Consider the following 21,404-nt stretch of genomic DNA (forward strand, 5'->3'; position numbering starts at 1 on the left):
TATTTTACTTAAATGAAAGCAGCACTCAAGCTCCATGAACACATGATCAATTTCACAAATGTGCTTATAAATAGTGCAGAATCTGAAATATTCTGAGAAATTTCTTATTTTATGTCATCATAATGTTTCTTTGTTGTACATTTCTCAAAATCCTAAAACCCTCCTGAAATCCTTTATTTCAAGTTGAAATTAGATTTTCAGTGTGATCACAAAATTTGAGTGTACAAGTAGCCATACTGTTGGCCATTGCCCAATCTGTCCATCTATTTTTAGACATTCAGGTGAATAATGTAACCAGAGAGGCTCGGCCGTGTCTCTGAACTTAGTGAGCTGCCTACATAGACAGCATTTATGGGCGTCGTAGGTGCGTTTAACTTCAAACTTTCAAATTTAGCCTACTCATGAATATAATTAGCGCGTTCAAATATTTGTTCAAAGGTTCGTTTATTTTTTTGGTTATCGAGAGACTCCCAAAAAACGTATGTGATGCTGCCTCAGAAATGCTGCTTATTAGTAGCAAATAGCGATCGCTAGCTTATGAAACACACACAGTAGTCGATGTACTTTGACCCTCCTCTCTTCCACTACTTGCGCTGCTAGAAAGGAGGGATCGGAAGTATGTTGTAATGAAAAAGGGGAACATCTTTACCTCAAGAAAGGATCGAAAGGAGGAGGCAGTGAGATCTGGTGTTATGGCATCTGAAAGGGGATACAGATGGACTGTCTGTGCTGTGATTGTGCTTTTGATAGCTCTATGCGCAGCCCATATGACAGATCGACCTGCCTGTGAGTGTCATACCGTAACACCAGCGTTATTCTCTATATGATCGACGATATTAAATATAAAACACATTTTCTAATGTTATGGTTCCATTTTGTTTTTATTTCTAGTTATTTTAGCCAGCTAACCAGCTAGCACCACTATTAGCTGTTTTTAGCCTATGCTAACTGTCCTTTATATTTTTAAAAAAAATATATGAGCATCTTGTTGTGATTTACCTAAATGTATTTTTTAAACTATATGTAAGACATCTAAATTATACACATATATGTTCTGTCTGTTAGACTTATTCTTTATCTTAGCCGTTTAAATACTTGTTTTTTCATATTATATAGTATGATGCTCCTATGCATATAGCCACAACAAAAACATTTAGAGATTTAATGGATTCAAATTTCCCTCGTTTGGCAGATCTGGGCAGTTTTATGATGTTTCTTGTGAGGCAGATTAGTGCAGGCATGTGACTTAAGGAGGGACAGAGTCACTATTGTAATACTGCAGTAGTAGAGTGCACTAAAGCAGCTGACCATTTAGCTTCATTAGGAGACCCACAGTTGGGTTGAATTGAATTAGAGGTAGCAACTGAAGTCTACAGAGTGGTGAGTATATTTAGAAATTGTTGCTAAATGTTTTTAAAAGAGAATCTGAGGGTTTGTCAGTGAAATTCCTTCATACACAGAATTTTTGGGTGTTAAAGGTGTGTTTCATTTAAAAGCTAAATATTTAGAGTGCGTCATAGTTGATCATCAAGTGGCTTTGCTTTCAGTTTCTCACCCTCACCGCAAGACTTCTGTGCTGAAGATGGATGAGGCAGCTCTTTCGGTTGTCAATGAGATCGAGAATGAAATGATGTTATATGTGCTTTCTGATCACTGTTATCAGGTATCAAATATTCATGTTCTAGGCATACATGCAAAATTTACCAGTCATGCAATAATCGCTGATCTTGGGCAGTATAGCATTAAAGTCACCTTGAAATCAAAATGGACAATTCTTATTCATGTGTCCTCGTAATGTTTAGTCAAAATAACGTACCCTCGCTCTTGCAGCGACATCTCTTCTTTTCTCTGATGACGTGTTCACAAGCGTGAAGGCGGGACAACCTGTCACTCACATGAGAACACGGCAATAGCAAACCACAACGATCCAATCAATTCCCGATGGACAAAATCAAGTCCCGTCCTTTTTTTTTTTTCTTGTTTAAGAAGCCATTTCACTCGGATATAGAGTAGTGGCCAAAAGTGATGTCCAGAGGGGATTGGTTTTTAATGACCCTACAAGTTCGATTAAATCATCAAGATATGAGGAAAATATATTTAAAGGGTTCATGAAAGGCTTGTCAGTAAACGGCCACTGTTATGATTGTCATTGCATAGGAAAATTGAATGTGAATGTGAGCAAGTGTTTTGAAAACATATACAACCGTCATTTACAGACAAAGCATTATGAAATTGTTTACTTACAATTTGTGATGTCCCTACTGTCAGATCTAATACAGCTGACTGCTCCATCTGTCAACAAAAGTTTCTTTGTGAACTCTCCATTACACTGTGCCACGTTTACAAAATAATCTGCAGTCAAATTCTCTGAACAAACATATAATCCTCTGATGTGAGCCAGGATCCCATTAAGAATAAACAATCTACTTGTTCCTGACACTGGTATCCTTCTGAAGCCTGTACAGAGACTCAAACGAGCTGTTTAAAGCGATTGTTCCTATACGCTTCTATTTACTCTTCCATTTGTCCTCTTGCCGGCTGTATACTCTATCCAGTGTAGACAGCATCAGTGATTATAATGGGTTCTATTTGGTTTTGACGCGAAGCTCATATCTGGTGTATAAGTGTCAGCCATTAAGTGACTGAACACCAGTGGGCAGAGCCTATGGTGCAATGATGTAAAACTGTTCGTTGATGTCTTGCTCTGGAGGCAGGCATATGCAAATGAATTTGCCCATGTGACGTCACAGGTCCCCCACTATCCCAACAAGCTGTTTTTGGAGCTTGATTAAATAATTGCTTTGTTTATAGTGAGGAGGACATTTAAGATACTTGCAGAATGTTTTATTGGTACAAAAACCACTTATATGTCAAAAGAAGGCAAATTTGATTTCTTATGTCATGACCCATTGAAATATTTGAAATATGAGGGAACAAAAAATGCTAAACTTGGTAAATTGGTTAAACTACAGCTACAGGTTTTATTTTACTATGTAAACAATGCATAGAAAAACAAAAAGCTCACAGGAAAAGGCATACATTAACTACAGCATAATCTGTTCGTTGGCTGTTGTTTTTGCATGTGTTCTTTTTTTTTTGTATGACAGCCTGACTAAAAATTATGTCCGCACATTTTGACATTTCATGTGTTATCACAAATAAAACAACTGACTCTAAGTACAAATACACAGTATGCTTACAAAATATTTAACACATTTTTAATAGTTTGAATAAAGGGTGGAGTCAGTTTTCCTAGGCTGGACATCACTTTAATTTTGGCCACTACTGTGTGTTACAATAGGGAAGAAAAGACTTTGTAACTGCCATTTCATGCTGACTTTAATGCTAAATGCTGCAGTAATTATATGGCAATAACATTATTGAATGTACCAGTATAATAGTAGTATTGTTCCAACTGGACCTCTTTATCCCTGTGTTGTCTGTGCATGCGTGTGCATTAGTGTTTGCCCCAGCCGTTGGGAATAGTACCTGCAAGGCCAGTTTCTGGGACCCCCACTACAGTAGGGTTTGTTGTAAGCACACAACACGCTTTGACACTGCTGCTCAACAGCACCTCTGCAAACCTGGAACAATGCAAGTGAGTTATGCATAGATGCATTTAACACAAAACAATGGCAGTTTCTGACCAACTTTATAATACCGAATACATCTTCACCATGTTTATTACTTTTGGCCATTATTATCAAGGCCAGGCATTATTGTTAGATAATTGATTTGTTCTTCCAGTGTTCACTTCCACTTTGGGGAGCAGGGGAACTATTCTCTGTGGGTGAAGAACCTGAATGAGCCGTCACGGGTCAGCTGCACTATGATTACTGATTCAGAGCCCATCAACAGCTACCTGCGTGAGTCAACCTTACATCTGCAAACTGCAATTCAGTATTTTTTGTATTTTTTGTTTTGATACCTTTTTTGTTTGGTCTTTAAATTGAGGTTTTTCTTCTTACTAGTGGTCAACTAGTATACATGGCCATGAAATAAGGATATTGTTTATAAATACTTCAATTTTGGAAAAAAATCTTAATTGTTGTCAACTAATAACGTTTTTTCTGCGGCTAATACTGATGCCAGTATCTGACCGATTTAATGTCAGTATACGCATAATGTAGGGCTGCACGATATATTGTTTTGCACATCCGCAATAGTCACATCGCAGGATGTGCGATGTCAAGTATAGGGATAGCTGATTCGTGACCCGTACAGGCCAGCTACCCCCCGGTTCGGAACGCATGTGATTCGCAGATTAATTGCAAAGCTTAACCATCATAGAGTGAGAGTTTATCATTTACATGTATCATTTACAAGTCCTGTCAGTTTAAACATCAAGTGCAAGTGCATTTCTGTGCGCACATGCAGAGACGCCAGACAGCACATGAAGACCGAATTCAGTTCTCTTTCCCTTCTTTTTTGAGCTTAAACTGACACATGCACAGAAAATTAAGTCAAAATGCCCGTCTCGGCAAGTATCCTTGTAAACACAGTTGATTATGTGTTTTTGAGAAAGAAACGGATGTGTATCATTATAATGGATTCGCGCATTCGCCTTAAAGTGACAGCAGCCTAATATACCTACAGCTGTTTGTGTCACCAGTGTTAATCAAACAACAAAAGAGAAAGAGAAAATCACCTTTGTAGCTTGTAATTTGTAATAATTAAGTATGTTAATTATAATACATTTTTATATTATATATATTTTCTTTGTTTTTCCAGCCATTTTGTTTGCTTTTCTGGTGTTTGCTTTTCTGGCTGCATTATCTGCTATCTGGAACACAGTTAAAAGGTAAGGACATCTTTAAATCTTTTGACCATGTAATGATAACATTTAAACAAGCCAAAACGGCTTGTTGCAGCTGTTCTATATGCTTGTAAAATAGAGTTCTTCCATTTTTAAGGCTGGATGTGGTGACAAATCTGCTTATTCGCTTGGGGAGCACAGTGGAGACAGAGAGGCTGATAAACTCGGTAAGAGTGCTTTTCACTCCTTTTACACCTTTTTTACACTTTTAATATTTTCTCAGCGTGATTTTAACATCTTTGAAATAGAAACTCAAAGCACCAAATATAGTTTTTTGTCGTAGTTCAAATATGTCATTATGCTTGATTTACTGTAGTGTTTTTGCAGGTATCAGCTAAGTGGGAAATATTGCAGACATGAAAAGGAATTTTAATAATCCTTCTTTTCTTTTTTTTTTTCTCATTAATTTTCACTCTCTCGCTGTCTTTCTTTCTCTCCAGGAGCTTGGCACTCCAAACAGATTGGTAAATGCCTCCACGGAATCGATAATTCCTGCCACAACAGGACGGAGGCTTCGTTCTTTGGATACTTTCCGTGGGTATGGTGCTCTTTCACTAATTGTTTCGGGTCCGTTGCTCTTGAGATGGGAATTGAAACATTGAGGTGAAAATGATGTTGCACAGAAGCTGCTACTTTGCATACTGTGAAGCTGGTTGTCAACATGTAATTTACATTTCATTTCTTATTATCCTGAAATAGCATGATTAAATTTGAACTTGTTAGAACAAGGTTACGTTTGCTGGTAACCTTACCTGACAGTTGGAACAGTTATTTTCATTTTCAGTGTTGTATTGCTGTCTGTCTGATTTATAAAAACAAATCAATCTCATTATTTATTGTGGTCTGATTTAATTCTAGATCTCTGTTAAGACAAAAATGAACCTCGCTCTGCTTTCTCCACAGCCTTTCCCTGGTCATTATGGTGTTTGTCAACTATGGAGGTGGACGTTACTGGTTCTTTAGGCATGAAAGTTGGAATGGTGAACTCATTTCTTCTTTACAATAGCTGTTAGCATCTCTTTTAAACATTAGAGAATTTATTATTGGTAACAATGAATACATTTATTATATAAACATATATTTAGAATATATATGTTCATGAAAAGCACTTGTCATGAATTTAATAGACTGTGGTATGACAACAGGAAGTACAAGTATCTGATTGTGTTCTTCCTCTTGCAGGGCTCACAGTGGCTGATCTCGTGTTTCCTTGGTAAGCTAATCCAACGTCACAAATGATATATTCTTCATTCCACATGCATCTATAGCAGCTTCCTCAAACTCTGCTTCAGTTATTCTTTTATAGGGAAGCAGTAAAGCTTTATATTTCTGTACCATGCTTTGATCGATCTGCAAGCCACATCAGCGCTGGCATAAGCTGTAGTGTATTGGAGCCAAGCATTGGCGCTTATCACTGTGGCACAAATGAAGTGGCACAGCAAAGTCAGCATAAACTGGTTTCACAGCTCAACTAAACCCAATAACCTTGTTTTCTGCTGTGTAGCTGAAGAAAGTGTCTGCAGCAGTGCTACTTGATAGTTAAAGTCATCACACCTCTGTTAGGTTTTAGGAAGCCTGTATGAAATGACCATGGAAGGTGTAGTAAAACATAAAAATGAACAATCTGTCATCATTTTCTCACCGTCATGTCGTTCCAAACCATGACTTTCCTTCTTTGGTGGAACACAATGGAGATGGTAGTCAGAATGTTCTCACTGCTCTTTCATATACAATGAAAGAGATGAGTGTCTGTCAAGCTCAAAGGACAAAAAAACAATACATAGTCCATTCAAATCCACACTACCATTCAAAAGTCTTTCAAAAATGTTTTTGAAAGAAGTCTCTTATGCTCACCTAGGCTGCATTTATTTGATTAAAAAATACAGAAAAAACATGAATATTGTGAAATATTATTACAATTAAAATAACTAATAAATAATTAATATTTCTGGTTTAATATATTTTTAAATGTAATTTATTCCTGTGATGGCAAAGCTGAATTTTCAGAATTGTCACATGATCCTTCAGAAATCATTCTAATATGCTGATTTGGTGCTCAAGAAATGATTATTTATCAATATTGAAAAACAGTTTTGCTGCTTAATATTTTTCTGGAAACTGTAGTACTTTTTCAGGATTTTTTGATGAATAGAAAGTTAAAAAAAACTGCATTTTTTTTTTTTTTTTTTTATAAATAGAAACCTTGTAACAATGTAAATGTCTTTACTGTCACTTTTGATCAATTTAAAGCATCCTTGCTGAATAAAAGTATAATTTCCTGTAAGTATGAAAATCATACTGGCCCAAACTTTTGAAGCGTAGTTTATATGACAGTGTAGTCTAAGTCCTCTCAAACCATATGATTCCCTTGTTTGATAAATAGACTGAAATATATGTAGTTATTCTTTAAAAATCTCCTGTAGCTCTTGAATCTCTTTCATTCCTTTACATAATCAAAATTGGCATCACGTAATAAGAATGATGTGTCTTTATGATCTAAAATTTGGTGTTCCACAAAAGAGAGAATATCAAATGGGCTTCGAACAACATAAAGGCGAGTAAATAATTACAGAATTTTCATGTGTGAATGAACTATCTCTTTAAAGGGGACCTATAATGCCCCTTGTACAAGATGTAATATAGGTCTCTGGTGTCCCCAGTATGTGTCTGTGAAGTTTCAGCTCAAATACCTCACAGATCATTTATTATAACTTGACAAATTTGCCCCTATTTGGGTGTGAGCAAAAACACACCGTTTTTGTGTCTGTCTCTTTAAATGCAAATGTACTGCTGCTCCTGGCCTGGTTTCCAGAAGAGGGTGGAGCTTTAACAGCTTTTGCTTCGGTTGCTCACCAATAACAAAACTGGAGAATCTCACGCAGCCAAAAATAACGATTGCCAGTAACGGTATTCAGCCTTACGTTGTTCAAACCACATTCGGACATTGATGGAGAGACTCAGGAACAAGTTACAACTTTTAGAATGCATTCTGAATGGTTAGTGAATTTATGTCGTTGCTGTGGAGTTGATTCAACTCATTGACTAGCATGTGCCATCATGTTAATCTTTTGTGTAAATCCAGCATTGAATTGACCCTCGTTTGTAAGCAGTCTGGCGTAAAATGACGGCCTGGCAACAACACTCTACTACAACAACTCTTCTCTAAAGCAGCCCAACATGGCCTCACCCCCTTTGTTGCCTGTTCTCGGGTATAAGGTTTATTTAAATTTTAGGGTTAGTGATGTCACTAACCCAGGAAGAAGCTCGTTGTAGTCCCTACCAGCCGTTTGTTGTAGTTCTTAAACAGAGAATTCTTTAAAAGAAAATCTCGCTTTGCTTTGAACTTTGAGCATTGTAACTTTGCAGATATTGTTTATGCTCAAACAGCAACATTATACACTAACTAAAGTTAAAAAAGTGAAATCAGAATCAACCACCCCTTTAATTTTCTTTAATCTCTTAAGCTCTGTGGTTATGGTGTTTTTAGGCAATATATACAGTTTTGCATTTCTTACACAGTATATTAAGCCAAGATGATTAAGCTTTGGATGACTTCACTGATAAAGACAGTGTATTTTATTAGAAAAAGATAATATAGAGAGACTAGAAACCAGTGGGATCATAATATGAGGAAGACTCCAGACAAATGTGTGCTACAGATGTTGAAGAGAAACTGGCTTTCACACAGTTCCATTTGTGGATGATGCTTAATCTGTGTGTTTGAAATCACGCCAGAAAGTAGCACTTCTTGAAATGAGTATCTATTTTCTTCCTCTCTTCCTTCTGTCTTACTTCATCTAACTTTCTTCTTCACAGGTTTGTGTTCATTATGGGTACTTCTATTGGTTTGTCCCTGAGCGGTTCATTGCGGAGAGGTGTCAAACGCACTCATCTGCTGTGGAAGATTTTCTGGAGGAGCTTACAACTCTTTCTTATTGGAGTCATCATCATCAATCCTAACTACTGCCAAGGACCCTGTGAGTAGAAACACATTTTCCTTCTTTTTCTTCATAAAATAGTGTAGCTCTATCCCTGAAGATATTACTTAAAGGTGCAGTATGTAGGATTTCTGTCCGCTAGAGGTCGCTAGAGGCCTATTCAAAACAAAGGCGTAGCTTGATGATGCCAAGTTTAAGCGCAGAATTTTGGGACATGTGGTCTTTACCTCAACGAACGGTGCAAAACAATAGGGATAGGACTCGGGAAGAAATCATGTTCATGGATGCGATTATTAACGTTATTGTAGTATGAAGCAGAGCAGGACCGAGTGTTGTGGGAGCTGAACGAGGCCGCTGGAGCGATTGTGCAACACACGCCTCACGAGTAGCGGAACTTTTATTATGCCACAGTCGCTGGCGCCGCTTCAGCTTTTCCAGTCATGAGTATGAGGTAACGCAGCTCTGTTTATCATATTAGATACATTTGAGGGTGTTAAAAATGATGTTATAACGTTACTCTGTGCGCTCGCTCGGCGGCTGCTGTGAGACACTGTTACACACTGCAGTAAGATAGATCGATTTTAGAATATCATATTAAATTCTGGATGGCTTGTGTTGTTAAATGGCATGCAGTTGATTTTAAAACGTATTGTATGATGGAGAAAATTCTGTATTACTGTTACTAAAAATAAAGCTGCATCTGATTATGCTATGTTAGCTACTTGACAAAATAGTGTTTTTCTCTGAGGCATGGTAAAGCATGGTACTCGCAAAAAATCAAGAAAATTGGATTTAAATAGTAAGACTAAACGTGTTGAGCTGTATAACAACAATTAGTTTTCTGTCTATAAATATATCAAAACAGTTGTTCCCTTGTCTATTAAAACATGTAATATATTAAAGCGTCTTTGGTGTTTCCATGGTTTCTACAAAATAAACCGGAAACCGAGGGTTAACGCGGGTATGAGGCAATTGACAGGCGACTCCTCACAAGTCCCGGATCCTTGGTTAAAATTGCAATTTTCTCACGATTTACAAATAGTTGGAAACATTTGGGATATTGTAAGTATTGTAAGTGAACAAAATATAAAACACTGGCCTAGTAGTTTTTGGATATTTTACTGCAAAAATCTTACATATTGCACCTTTAACTCTACATTCTCTACTTTTTTATAAACCAAATACAGTGTGAACACATCAGTATGTAATCTATATGAATATAAATTATCATCAGTATGAATAAAAATTAAGATTCTCATTGTTGGATTACATGCATGAACCAGTTTTTTTTTTTTTTTTTTTTTTTGCATTGGATAGTTAAAGACCCTATGAAAAAAAAAAATAGGGCATTAGGCTATTTAAAAAATATTTCCAACCTAACTTCCTTTTTCAATACAAAATACGTTAACACAGGAAAGAACACTGCATTTGTCAAACCGTTTCATGGGGTCTTTAATATTGTCATTTCATAATATATTCAAGCCCAACATTTTCATTTAATCGATATTATTTTTAGTAAGCTGTTCACTGAATTTTAATTGTAATTTTATATGGCTTCTGAATGTGAAGTTTAAAACTATAAAGACAATGCAAAAGAAAATATAAACAATGTTATTTCATGCATGTGTCTATGTATCTGTACAGTATCTTGGGATTCCTTGCGTATTCCTGGCGTATTACAGCGTCTAGGCTTCACGTATCTTGTTGTTGCTGTCTTGGATCTTTTGGTGGCCAAGGGCGGACCAACCAACCGGTCAAGTGTGAGTCATGTTATCCTTCTCCACACGTAAAATGCAAACACGCAATCATAAACACACTTTACAAAAACACATACTAGGGTTATAATCATTAATTAAAACTAAAACTATTAAAATATTTCCATTTATTGAAATAAAGCTGAAATAAAATAAGATTGAAAAATCTAAACTAAATGAAAATTGGAAATGTTGCCTTGGCAATAAACTGAAATAAATTAAGATGAAGCAGTAAATAAATAAAAACTATAACTAAGGGTACGTTTACACGACAGCGATGTACTAAAAACTGAAAAGTTTTGCGTACAGATGACAATGTTGTCAAAATGATCCCTGTTCACACAGATCTGCGAAAACAACTAAAAACACTTTATTATGCATGCCAGGCTAGTAGTTGGCGATGTCATTTTGTAAAGAATCACTACACGTCTGCACACATACGCATTCTTTTACGTATGCAAATTTTGAGATTCCACTGGTCGAAGTAGTGGTGTAGTAAATCTACACTTTGCTGGAGAAGTGTTAATAAACTCAGTATCTTGAGCAGCACAAACACAGACCTATAGTCCACAAATTCACATTTTTGTAGTTTACCTGCAGATGATAACGGTATCGTTTTCAAAAACTTGCACTTTGAAACCCGTTTTCAAAAGTTTGCATTTTCAGGCCACCAAAATGCCATTTTCATGTAAATGAATGGCCAAAATGCACAAAAAGTTTTCAGTTTTTATTTGAAAACGGTGTCGTGTAAACACCTTCTTAAACTAAAACTGAAATTAAAATAAATTAAACCTAAATAGCAATATTTAAATATATATATATATATATAAAATGACAAAAGCACATAACAAAATTACTTAAAAGTAAACTAAAATTAACTAAAAATATAAAAATGAAAGCTAATTCAAAATATTAATAAAAATATAATGAAGCTAAAATAAAAAATAACACACTTATCTATGACTACAAACACTGTAAAGTTACAGTAGTGACAAATGCATTTAAATGCAGGAGTGAATCCCCTAAATTTTCGTATGTATGGAACACGACTGTGATGATTGACATTGTGGTAACCATAGCAACATTCTTGCGTCTGGAGTTATTAAAGGGAGTATTGCGTATCCCAATAGTATCCCAATATTTCGGTCTTATTTTCAGCATAAAGCATTTCCATTTATTCAGTGTTTTTTTTTTTTTTTTTTAAATGGGCTTCTCATTCGCCAATTTACTTGCAAGATCTGGCAACACGAATGTGTCAGACTCGTACCAATCTCTCATACAGATGAGAGATAAATCTCTGATGCACATTAAAAAATGTATTTTAACGTGCATCAGAGATGGATCTCTAATCTGTAATCTCTAATATCTCTCTTCGTACGTCATTAACGACTAGTTGTTCAGCTTGGTTCCGTACAAACTGCATAGAATTTTTGTAAATGCGGTTGTCACTACCTGCATTTTTCGGGAGTTAATTCAGTTGTAGAATGCAGTTGTCACTCCCGAAAATTACTGAACTATGTGTACAGAACAGGATTAAGCAGTAGAAGGTTGGAACGTTTTCAGGATGGTACGATGGAACGTTTTCAGTAAAGTCAAAAAATATGTTGAATGTCTTTTTTTTTTTTTTTTTTTTGTCAAAATTGGGTTTTCATTAAATTATCATTCTATAACATCTTGTCTATCATCTCTGAAAATATCTTGGCAAAATTCGCCTGTTAAGTGCAGAAAAATAGTGATTTATAGCGGCAAGGCTGTCTTTCTCTAACGTTACTGTTTAAGAACACACCCAGCGGAGGTAAAAAAAAAAAAAAAAAAAAACGGCCATAGCGTTCCCTCTCTTAACACTGCAAAGACAGTTCACCTATCAAAATAAACCACATAACATGTAGAATGAAGGTGTATTAATGCAAATTTCCTGCCAGTCCTGTATATAAACTATGGCACGCAAAGATTTTTTTTCTAATACAGCGTTATCGTGAGAAGGCGGAGCACAAGAGAACAACGGAGCTATAATGAACACACATGTTCTAATTATGTGTTTATTAGAGGTTGAATTCAAATCAAATACTGCCAAACTGCCCATACTACTTCTGAATAGGATGTCTACTTAATAAAATGTATGAAAATATGGAAATATATGGTTCAGATTACTCAAATAAATGAAGGCGCCCTTAAATGGTCAGATAAGGAGCTTGGGTGTCATCTAGTCATCTGCGCCCAAACAAAATCTTACTGAAAGCTCATTTTTTAAATATATCAACCTAAAATAGGGCTGGGCGATTTTTCCGATTTTTTCGATTAATTCGAATTTAATGTTTTGCCTCAATTTTATTATTTTTTTAAATCAAGAAATCACGAATTTGAATAAAAATGTTAGCAAGCGTTACAATTAGACATGTTGACAATACAGCAATGATAACCATATTAGGAGAAGAAAATGATCCGACCTCACGATGGCGCCGGCGTGCCTGATTAACCGCTCTCATGTGACGCTCTATGAACGTAACACATCACTATTCTTAAGCAGCTGTTCATTCAGAAATGCGTTATTGTGTTATAAAAATGAGACGCAGGCAGTGGAATGAGAAAAAAAGGCAAAGATATTAAACGCGAGTTGAGCTTTTTTTTAACTTGACCGCCGTGTTTTTAGAATGCCGTTTCATGGGTGAGACCCTGCAAAACACGTGAGACACAATTGCAACACCTAAACATGTCCGCCAGACATAAAAACTACTGGACAAATAGTGCAATGGAATGCAAAAACCTGTAAACCTGTTTGATATTACATGTTTGCATGATGGTGACAGGCTGAAAGCTGCTTTTTGTTACAAAGCATTTGCTGTTAATAATAGCCTATAACTGGTGTTATTTATTGCTATTACTTTTTGGCTAAGAAATATTTAGCATTTTCTTATTTTATATTATTTCTGAGTATATAGGATGTGTTTAAGATAAGTTTGTACAACATTTGCCTTCATATTTCAGGCATATTTTCTGCAAAGATATTTAACAAATTGTTTTAAAGTACACCATGTTGATCACTTCATGTGTGGTGCACTTGGAATGGAACTTTTTTTTTAACCAGGTTGTTAATAAAGAGAATGTTAGTTAAATTATATTGTAGTTAAGTTTTTAAGTTGACTAGTTAAACGGTAAAAAAAAAAAAAAAAAATCGAAATCGTAAATCGGTCAATCGTTCTGAAAAAATCGAGATTTTATTTTTTTGCCATATCGCCCAGCCCTAACCTAAAATTTGGAATGTTGACATTTTTGGCTTTTATTTTCTTGCAGTTTAAGAGTAAAACATGCTTTGTAATATATTATTATAAAATATAAACAATTATATTTTTACATTTTCATTATATAACTTTTTTTTTATTTCACTTTTATAATTTATTTCACTTCTACAATAATCTGACAAGTGTCTTCTTTAAAACAAGACCAACCTTAGGTCTATATTCCAAAGCATTCTTGAATTACATTTATGTTTGGATAGTGCATTTTCATGTCTATGTGAAAAAAGGGGGTGACAGTTATTTAAACCTGTTTTTCTCAAAATTCCGTTCCTGAAAATCAGAGCGATCAGCCGACTTCAGATAACCATAACTTTTGTTACAGTAAAAACAGATTTGAAAAGGGCTCGAATCCAGTTTTTATATGGTATTGAAACCTGTGATAGGTAAAATTTCACCATGTGATGGGTTTCCGCAGATCATATCACATGTACTTTAAAGGCCTTTGTCTCTTTAATGATTAACATAATATTTTATTTGTCTATTTGTAATAATATACAGTGGGGTTCAAAATCTGAATTTCCTTTTGCTTGAGTGACGTTCAAACTGGCATTAACTCTTACCGTAATTATTTTTTAATTATAATAATAATTGAAATTTTCCATCCTCTTGTTGTTCACAGGAAACAAGCTGGTACTCAGTGCATGATGTCTGCCTCTACTGGCCCGCATGGCTGTGTGTGATTGTCTTAGAGGCGATATGGTTATGTTTGACCTTCCTCCTCTCAGTGCCAGACTGTCCAACGTTAGTAAACTCATACTCATGATATGAGTGTATCATTTTTAACAGTTGTCTAAATGTCGTTCCCCATGTCCCCTGCCTCATTACAAAGGGAACCTGTTGCAGAAACAACGCTTTTTCTGATTTGTTTAAATTATAGGACATTTGCATAAATATCAGTAAGATATATCAGAAAAAATAGATTTGTTTGCTAATTAGAAGTGCAAAACAGTTTGTCAGCATTTTTAAAAAGTTTTTTTTTCCCCCCTGGTAAATTATAAAGGGGAAAAAAGACATTTCTTTTACACTGCGATTTACATTGTTCAGCATAATGTTATTAGCCAGTTGTAATTGGTTATATTGAATGGAGGGATAGATGCTATGTACATTAAAATGAATATGCAAATGAATGTGATTTGAATAGCATGACTCACCCATTAATTTTCTATTCATGATATACATTTTTGTTTGGAAATTGCTATATTTTTCTTCTTGATGTCTCTCTCTCCTACAGTGGTTATTTGGGTCCAGGGGGCATTGGTGACTTTGGTCAGTACCAAAACTGCACCGGTGGAGCTGCAGGTTACATTGATCGCTGGTTGCTCGGAGACCATATTTACCAGACACCTTCATCACGGGTAAACAGACACCAAAACAATGAGAATTGGTTGTCATTCTGCCGGACATATTTAGTAAGGCTGAGTTCTGACAATAGTTTCACTATTTCAATTCGATTCACAAGTTTGCAAATTGATTCAGTTCTGATCTCGATTAGATTCTATATTGATTAATTTGGATATATGTCAGATACAGTACATGTATATTTTGCCTATTTAACTAATGCTGTTCTCTATACAGGGACCCCTGTCAGTTGGTACATTACGATAATTTTAAAGGTTAAAATGAACTGTTTTTTATAATAATATCTTTTTAATTGTAAAATGGTTTCTACTCCAATTAAATTTTTTTTTAAACATAAATATTTAAACAGTGGCTGTCATAACTTGTTTTCATGATAGATTTATTCAAACATAAAATATTGAAGAACAGGTTAAGTAAAACTATAATGAATGTGTAATATAGTGCATATATTTAGCAAAATGTTCTTCTCTAGAGTTGATTTTTCTAGCTAACTATCATTGAATGGCTTTTCTGAGGTAAATGTAACATTAAGTGACATTGTTTTCAAGTTGTTTTATTAATGTTTTTCTGTGGTTGAAACACTGATTGAGCGATTACATGAGACATTATACATTTCGGTAAATTGTAATATATCTTTCAACATACCTTCTGATGTTCATTCATGTTTATTTTAGTGCTATAGCTAGTAGTAAAGAGAATAGATGATCCATTCAAATGCGCTCTGTGCTGCCGCTTCACTTGAGCTGAGACTTTTTTCCTATCAAAAGTAACAAAGCAAAAAGCTTATTGCAATTTAGGCACACTGCAAATAATGTTTAGTGAAGTTTTGTTCAAGCATCAACTGAAAACAGCATAGACTAAAAGATCGATTCTTGGGTTTTAAGAATCAAAATCAATTCATCAAAATGTGAATTGATTAAAATTCAGAAATCTATATTGTCAATATTTAGTCACCATTTGCTAGAGCAGCAGATAATTTTCCATTCTTACTTGCTGTACTAGCACTAACTGATGGCATTGTGTTTTTGTCTGTGCATATATCTAGGTTATATATCAGTCTGTGATGCCCTTTGACCCTGAGGGTGTTTTGGGAAGCATCAACTCCATATTGATGGCTTTTTTGGGTCTTCAGGTAAGTCAAGTAAAAGGAATCTTGTTTTCACAGTAGCTCTATCTATGGACTCTTTTCACAGACTGTGATGATGCGTTTTCACAGTTACCAACATCGCAAAAGTTTGTTAATACCTTGGCAGTAAATTAATTATCACCGCTGTGAGGGTGTTTCTAAAACAACGGCTGAGAGTGACAGCAAATTTGACCATTTTTCTTACTTCTGACTGCTGTAATCAATCTTTCGATATTTTTTCCCTCTTTTGGAACATCGTGGAAATGCTATCACATATTTTTTCTTTTGCTATTGGAACAAATGGGAATACAAAAATTATATTTGCTGTTGTCTCTCATTCAAAACTATAGAAGTTGACCCAATTATGATGACTTCCACTTCTGAGAACCCCAGAAATTGCCTGTTTTCTTATTTCATTTCTCTCTCTTTATTTAAACCACATAGCAGCATCAGTAATACCCACCCCCCTCCCCCCAACCCCTTACTGTATCCGTTTCAGCAGTTCAAGTCACATGCTTCATGTAAACTATTTTTGTTCTGCAGTGCTTTCAGGAATCACATCAAATAATTGTCTTATCCTATTGCATCTTTTTTGTTTATTTGTGTTTCAGGCAGGGAAAATTCTGCTGCATTACAGGGATCAACACAGGCAAATAATCACACGATTTCTCATTTGGGGATTCATACTGGTATGTTTACCATTTGATTATTTTTTGTTTTACACACTTTATATAATAACTTTCATTAACCAGAATTAAAAATATACCCCAAAAGTTTAGACTTAGTAAGATTTTTATACAGGAAGACATTTAGAATGTTACAATATTACATGCTGGTTTTTTTTTTTTTTTTTTTTTTTTTTACTTTCTATTCATCAAAGTATATTGATAAAATGCATTACAGTCTCCATAAAAATATTAAGCATCACATCTGTTTTTAACATAATAATACTACTAATAAGAAGAAATGTATCTTGAGCACCAAATCAGCATATTAGAATGTTGTTTGAGGGATCATGTGACACTGAAGATTGGTGTAACTTCTGCTGAAATATCAGTTTCACAGGAATACATATTAAAATAGAAAACAGGTTTTTAAAACTGTAATAATATTTCACAATATTACTGTTATTTTTGTATTACTGTATTTTATATAGGCCTACTGTATAATATAAAAAAGCCAGTCATTAGTGCAAAATAGAGTACAACACGGTGATCAGGACCCCTGTGTGAAGGGGTATGTTTTGTAATAATGAGTTGATTATGCCATTTATTACACGGCTACTCAACAAATACATTCATAAATCAACATTAAATACTGATTTGAGTAAAAATGATTTTATTATGTGAGAAGAAAGAGACCTGATATTGGCACAGTTATGTAAGAAATAAGGGTCATTTATATAGTTTAGCAGTTGTTATACAAACATATTTCACCACAGAATGCCATGATTGACCAATAAGAATCACGTGCTTCAGAGAGTCATGTAACAATGTTTGGTAATGTTATTAGGGATGCATTTAGTGTTTTTTTTTTTAAATGAATACAGTTGTCTTATTTTTAACCTCTACACATCAGAAGATTCAAATACAATTTGGAATTTTCACAGTCAGTCAATATTTTTATAAAGTTTTGTTTTTGGAAACCTCATGTTGTCTGTCTTTGCATTAAGGGGATTATCTCAGCTGTATTGACCAAGTGCTCCAGAAATGAAGGCTTCATCCCTGTCAACAAAAACTTGTGGTAAACTCAGTCTCCCTCTCAGTCTTCATTAGATATTATTAATGTTTTTTGATATTGTCATGGTTATTGTCATTATTTGTGGTCACAAATGTCCAAACATCTTGTCCATACATGAAAGTATGCACAGCACTTTCATGAGCAGAGGAATGTATTAGTTTGATGTACGATTCACAGCTTCTGCCTTGTGTGACTTTCAGGTCTTTGTCCTATGTGACGACTCTCAGCTGTTTTGCTTTTGTGGCTCTGGGTTTTTTTTACTACATGGTGGATGTAAAGAAGTGGTGGTCTGGAGCTCCTTTCTTCTACCCTGGTAAGATTTTTAAACAGTCAGAATCAATGTACCTAGACTGATGAATGCACCCAAAATTACTTTATTTGGCTCTTGCTTTTAAAGGGATAGTTCACCCAAAAAAATGAAAATTCTTTCATCATTTACTCACCCTCTTGTTGTTCCAAACCTGTATGAGTTTCTTTCTTCAAATTCAAAAGAAGATATTTTAAAGAATGTTGGTAACCAGACAGTTGATGTTAGCCATTGACTTCCATAGTTTTTTCTTTCTACTATGGAAATCAATGGCTGCTGTCAACTTTTTGGTTACCTTACCAACATTCTTTAAAATATCTTCTTTTGTGTTCAACAGAAGAAACTCATACAGGTTTGGAACAACTTGAGGGTGAGTAAGTGATGACAAAATGTTCATTTTTGAAGGGTGAACTATCCCTTTAAGATTCGACCCCTATGACTTAGATATCTGTATCTGTGTTTGTATTATTTGCATTATTGTGGCAGTAACAATACTCAAGGGGACGATATAGCTACCTTCAAAAGCCTGTGCCAGTCAGCATGAAAATGAAGTTGCAAAATATATATATTTTTTTTTCCTGTTGTGACATATATCAGAGTAAAATGGCTTCTTGAACAAGAAAAATGTAGGGTGGGACTTGAATTTTTCCATTGGGAATTGATTGGATAATTGTGGTTTGGTATTTCTGTGATTTCATATGAGTGAAAGGTTGTCCCGCCCTCACACCACTAAACTTGTCATCAGAGAAGAGAAGAGATGTCGCTGCAAAAGAGAGAGGAACTTATTTTGATTAAAGATTATGAGGGCACATGAATTTAAAAAAAAAATAATGATCTGCACAGATAAATTATTTATAATAAATACTACAATATTCCTTAAAGAATAAGAATTGTCAATTTTGATTTCATTTGTTGTTATTCAGGCAGCTAGCTATAATCATGTTTATGCTAATTATCGCTATTACGCTACTTAGAATGCAGCACATTACTATGGTGTTTTATGAATTGCTTTCAAGTTGACCTTTTATTTGGCAGGTATGAATTCCATCTTGGTGTATGTGGGTCATGAAGTGTTTGAAGAATACTTCCCTTTTCGTTGGAAGATGGCCAATAACCAATCACACGCAGAGCATCTAGCACAGAACCTCCTGGCCACCTCCATATGGGTGTTCATAGCCTACCTGCTCTACAGGAAGAAGATCTTCTGGAAGATTTAAAAGTGTTTCTGTCCTGCAGATTTTAGGACCTGCTTATCATTGTGAAGGAGATTTTTTTTTTTTTTTTGGGGGGGGGATATTTTTAGATATAGAAAATCAGCAGATCTCTGAACATCTGTGGGGAGACAAAAACTCACACGTGATCCAGGAATAGATCTTGGCTATTATTTGAGAAGAGCAGAAGGAAGAAAAAAGAAGATCACGTGGCAGTGCAAAGATACCTCTGTGGACTCAACCAAGCCTTTAGAACGAATGCCAAGATGCCAAGGGCAGATCCTGCTAAATTCTAATTTAGTCTACTGGTTTTGGTTAATTAATGATGTTTTGAAGCACAGTGATGCATTATGATTGGATTTGGAATTTTCTAAATTCCTAAATCTCTGGACTAATTTAGGTTTAATGAAATAATTGATTTCTACAATTGTGAAACTAAAAGCAAATGAGAAGGAAAGAAAACCCCAAAATGCCAAAAACAGTCTTCCATCAAGGTCCACAAAATATGCTGAAAGATCCATTTTTTTTTTACACAATTACACAATTTTATGTTTCATTTTTAATAGCATGAGCACTCTGGGATTGTGTTGTATTTTTTTTATCTTCAGTGGACTCTGTCTTTATCTTTTTTTTATACTGTGGTTTTAATCCTTATATCTTAAAATGAAAGTATCATGGTTAAAATGATGTGTATTTGTGTGTTCTGCCTTCTCAAAAACTCAGGAGATTTGCACAGCTTGGAGTGCCAAATATAGTGTACTTTATGCTTTCTCGGATAAAACAATGTCCTTGTTTATTACAGTTTACCATAACTTGTTACCTCTACCGCAAGCATAAATCAAATTACAGAAAATAACACTAATCACTGACATATTTCCCATACACAATGCTGCTTGAGAAAATAATTGTTCCAAGAGAAGGGAAAATATTGATCCACCATATTTGTTTGTTGCCAACTTGAAAAATCGGTTCCATTTTTGTAACGGATAATGGATATTTTACAGATCTATGAACTACATTTCTTCATGTATATCTTTGTTTTATACTTATCAACATGAGATTTGGTAAAAAAACTTTTTTTGCCATTAAATCTCATACAAAAATAAAAAGTTCTGTCATTACCTGCATGTCACGCCAAACCTCTGTGACATTCTTTCTCCTGTGGAACATAAATGAATACTTTGAGGTAAAAATACAAAAGTACAAGACTGTGTACTTAAAGGGTTAGTTCACCCAAAATGAAAATAATGTAATTTATTACTCACCCTCATGCCGTTCCACACCCGTAAGACCTTCGTTAATCTTCGGAACGCAAATTAAGATATTTTTGTTGAAATCCGATGGCTCAGTGAGGCCTGCATAGCCAGCAATGACATTTCCTTTCTCAAGAGCCATTACTGACTAAAAACATTTAAATCAGTTCATGTGAGTTCAGTGGTTCAATATTAATATTATAAAGCGACGAGAATATTTTTGGTGCGCCAAAAAAACAAAATAACGACTTATATAGTGATGGCCGATTTCAAAATGCTGCTTTATGAAGCTTCGGAGCGTTATGATTCTTTTGTGTCAAATCAGCGGTTCGGAGCGCCAAAGTCATGTGATTTCAGCAGTTTGGTGGTTTAACACGCGATCCGAATCATGATTCGACACAAAAGATTCGGAACACTCCGAAGCTTAATGAAGCAGTGTTTTGAAATCGGCCATCAATATATAATTCGTTATTTTGTTTTTTTGGCGCACCAAAAATATTCTCGTCGCTTTATAATATTATTATTGAACCACTGTACTCACATGAACTGGTTTAAATATGTTTTTAGTACATTAATGGATCTTAAGAGAGGAAATGTCATTGCT

General features: G+C 35.0%; 1 protein-coding gene across 2 annotated transcripts; it reads left to right on the forward strand.

Annotated features, from left to right (window-relative positions):
- Positions 1 to 313: 313 nt before the first annotated feature.
- On the forward strand, positions 314 to 20,674 carry hgsnat (heparan-alpha-glucosaminide N-acetyltransferase). Of its 2 annotated transcripts, XM_051898888.1 has the most exons (18): positions 314 to 786; positions 1,548 to 1,663; positions 3,462 to 3,598; positions 3,748 to 3,866; positions 4,732 to 4,801; positions 4,914 to 4,983; positions 5,257 to 5,354; positions 5,720 to 5,796; positions 5,999 to 6,029; positions 8,633 to 8,793; positions 10,399 to 10,514; positions 14,424 to 14,545; positions 15,036 to 15,159; positions 16,209 to 16,295; positions 16,901 to 16,978; positions 17,962 to 18,032; positions 18,230 to 18,342; positions 19,372 to 20,674. In XM_051898888.1, exons 1-18 carry the CDS (start codon positions 627 to 629, stop codon positions 19,551 to 19,553), a joined length of 1,932 nt encoding a protein of 643 aa, XP_051754848.1. In that variant the 5' UTR covers positions 314 to 626; the 3' UTR covers positions 19,554 to 20,674. The 2 variants fall into 2 exon arrangements, with proteins under 2 accessions (XP_051754848.1, XP_051754858.1); XM_051898898.1 differs by lacking the exon at positions 1,548 to 1,663 and having other exon boundaries at positions 658 to 786.
- The last annotated feature ends 730 nt before the right edge of the window (positions 20,675 to 21,404 follow it).

Source organism: Ctenopharyngodon idella, chromosome 1 (genome assembly GCF_019924925.1).
Source record: "Ctenopharyngodon idella isolate HZGC_01 chromosome 1, HZGC01, whole genome shotgun sequence".
NCBI classification, from domain to species: Eukaryota; Metazoa; Chordata; class Actinopteri; order Cypriniformes; family Xenocyprididae; genus Ctenopharyngodon; species Ctenopharyngodon idella.

What these genes read in the sequence shown, in the direction of transcription:
- hgsnat (XM_051898888.1), top strand. Translation starts at nt 627, where the DNA reads ATGAAAAAGGGGAACATCTTTACCTCAAGAAAGGATCGAAAGGAGGAG. An exon ending in GCAAACCTGGAACAATGCAA is followed by an intron (nt 3,599 to 3,747) that starts GTGAGTTATGCA and finishes TTGTTCTTCCAG; the next exon opens with TGTTCACTTCCACTTTGGGG. An exon ending in TCATTTGGGGATTCATACTG is followed by an intron (nt 16,979 to 17,961) that starts GTATGTTTACCA and finishes CTTTGCATTAAG; the next exon opens with GGGATTATCTCAGCTGTATT.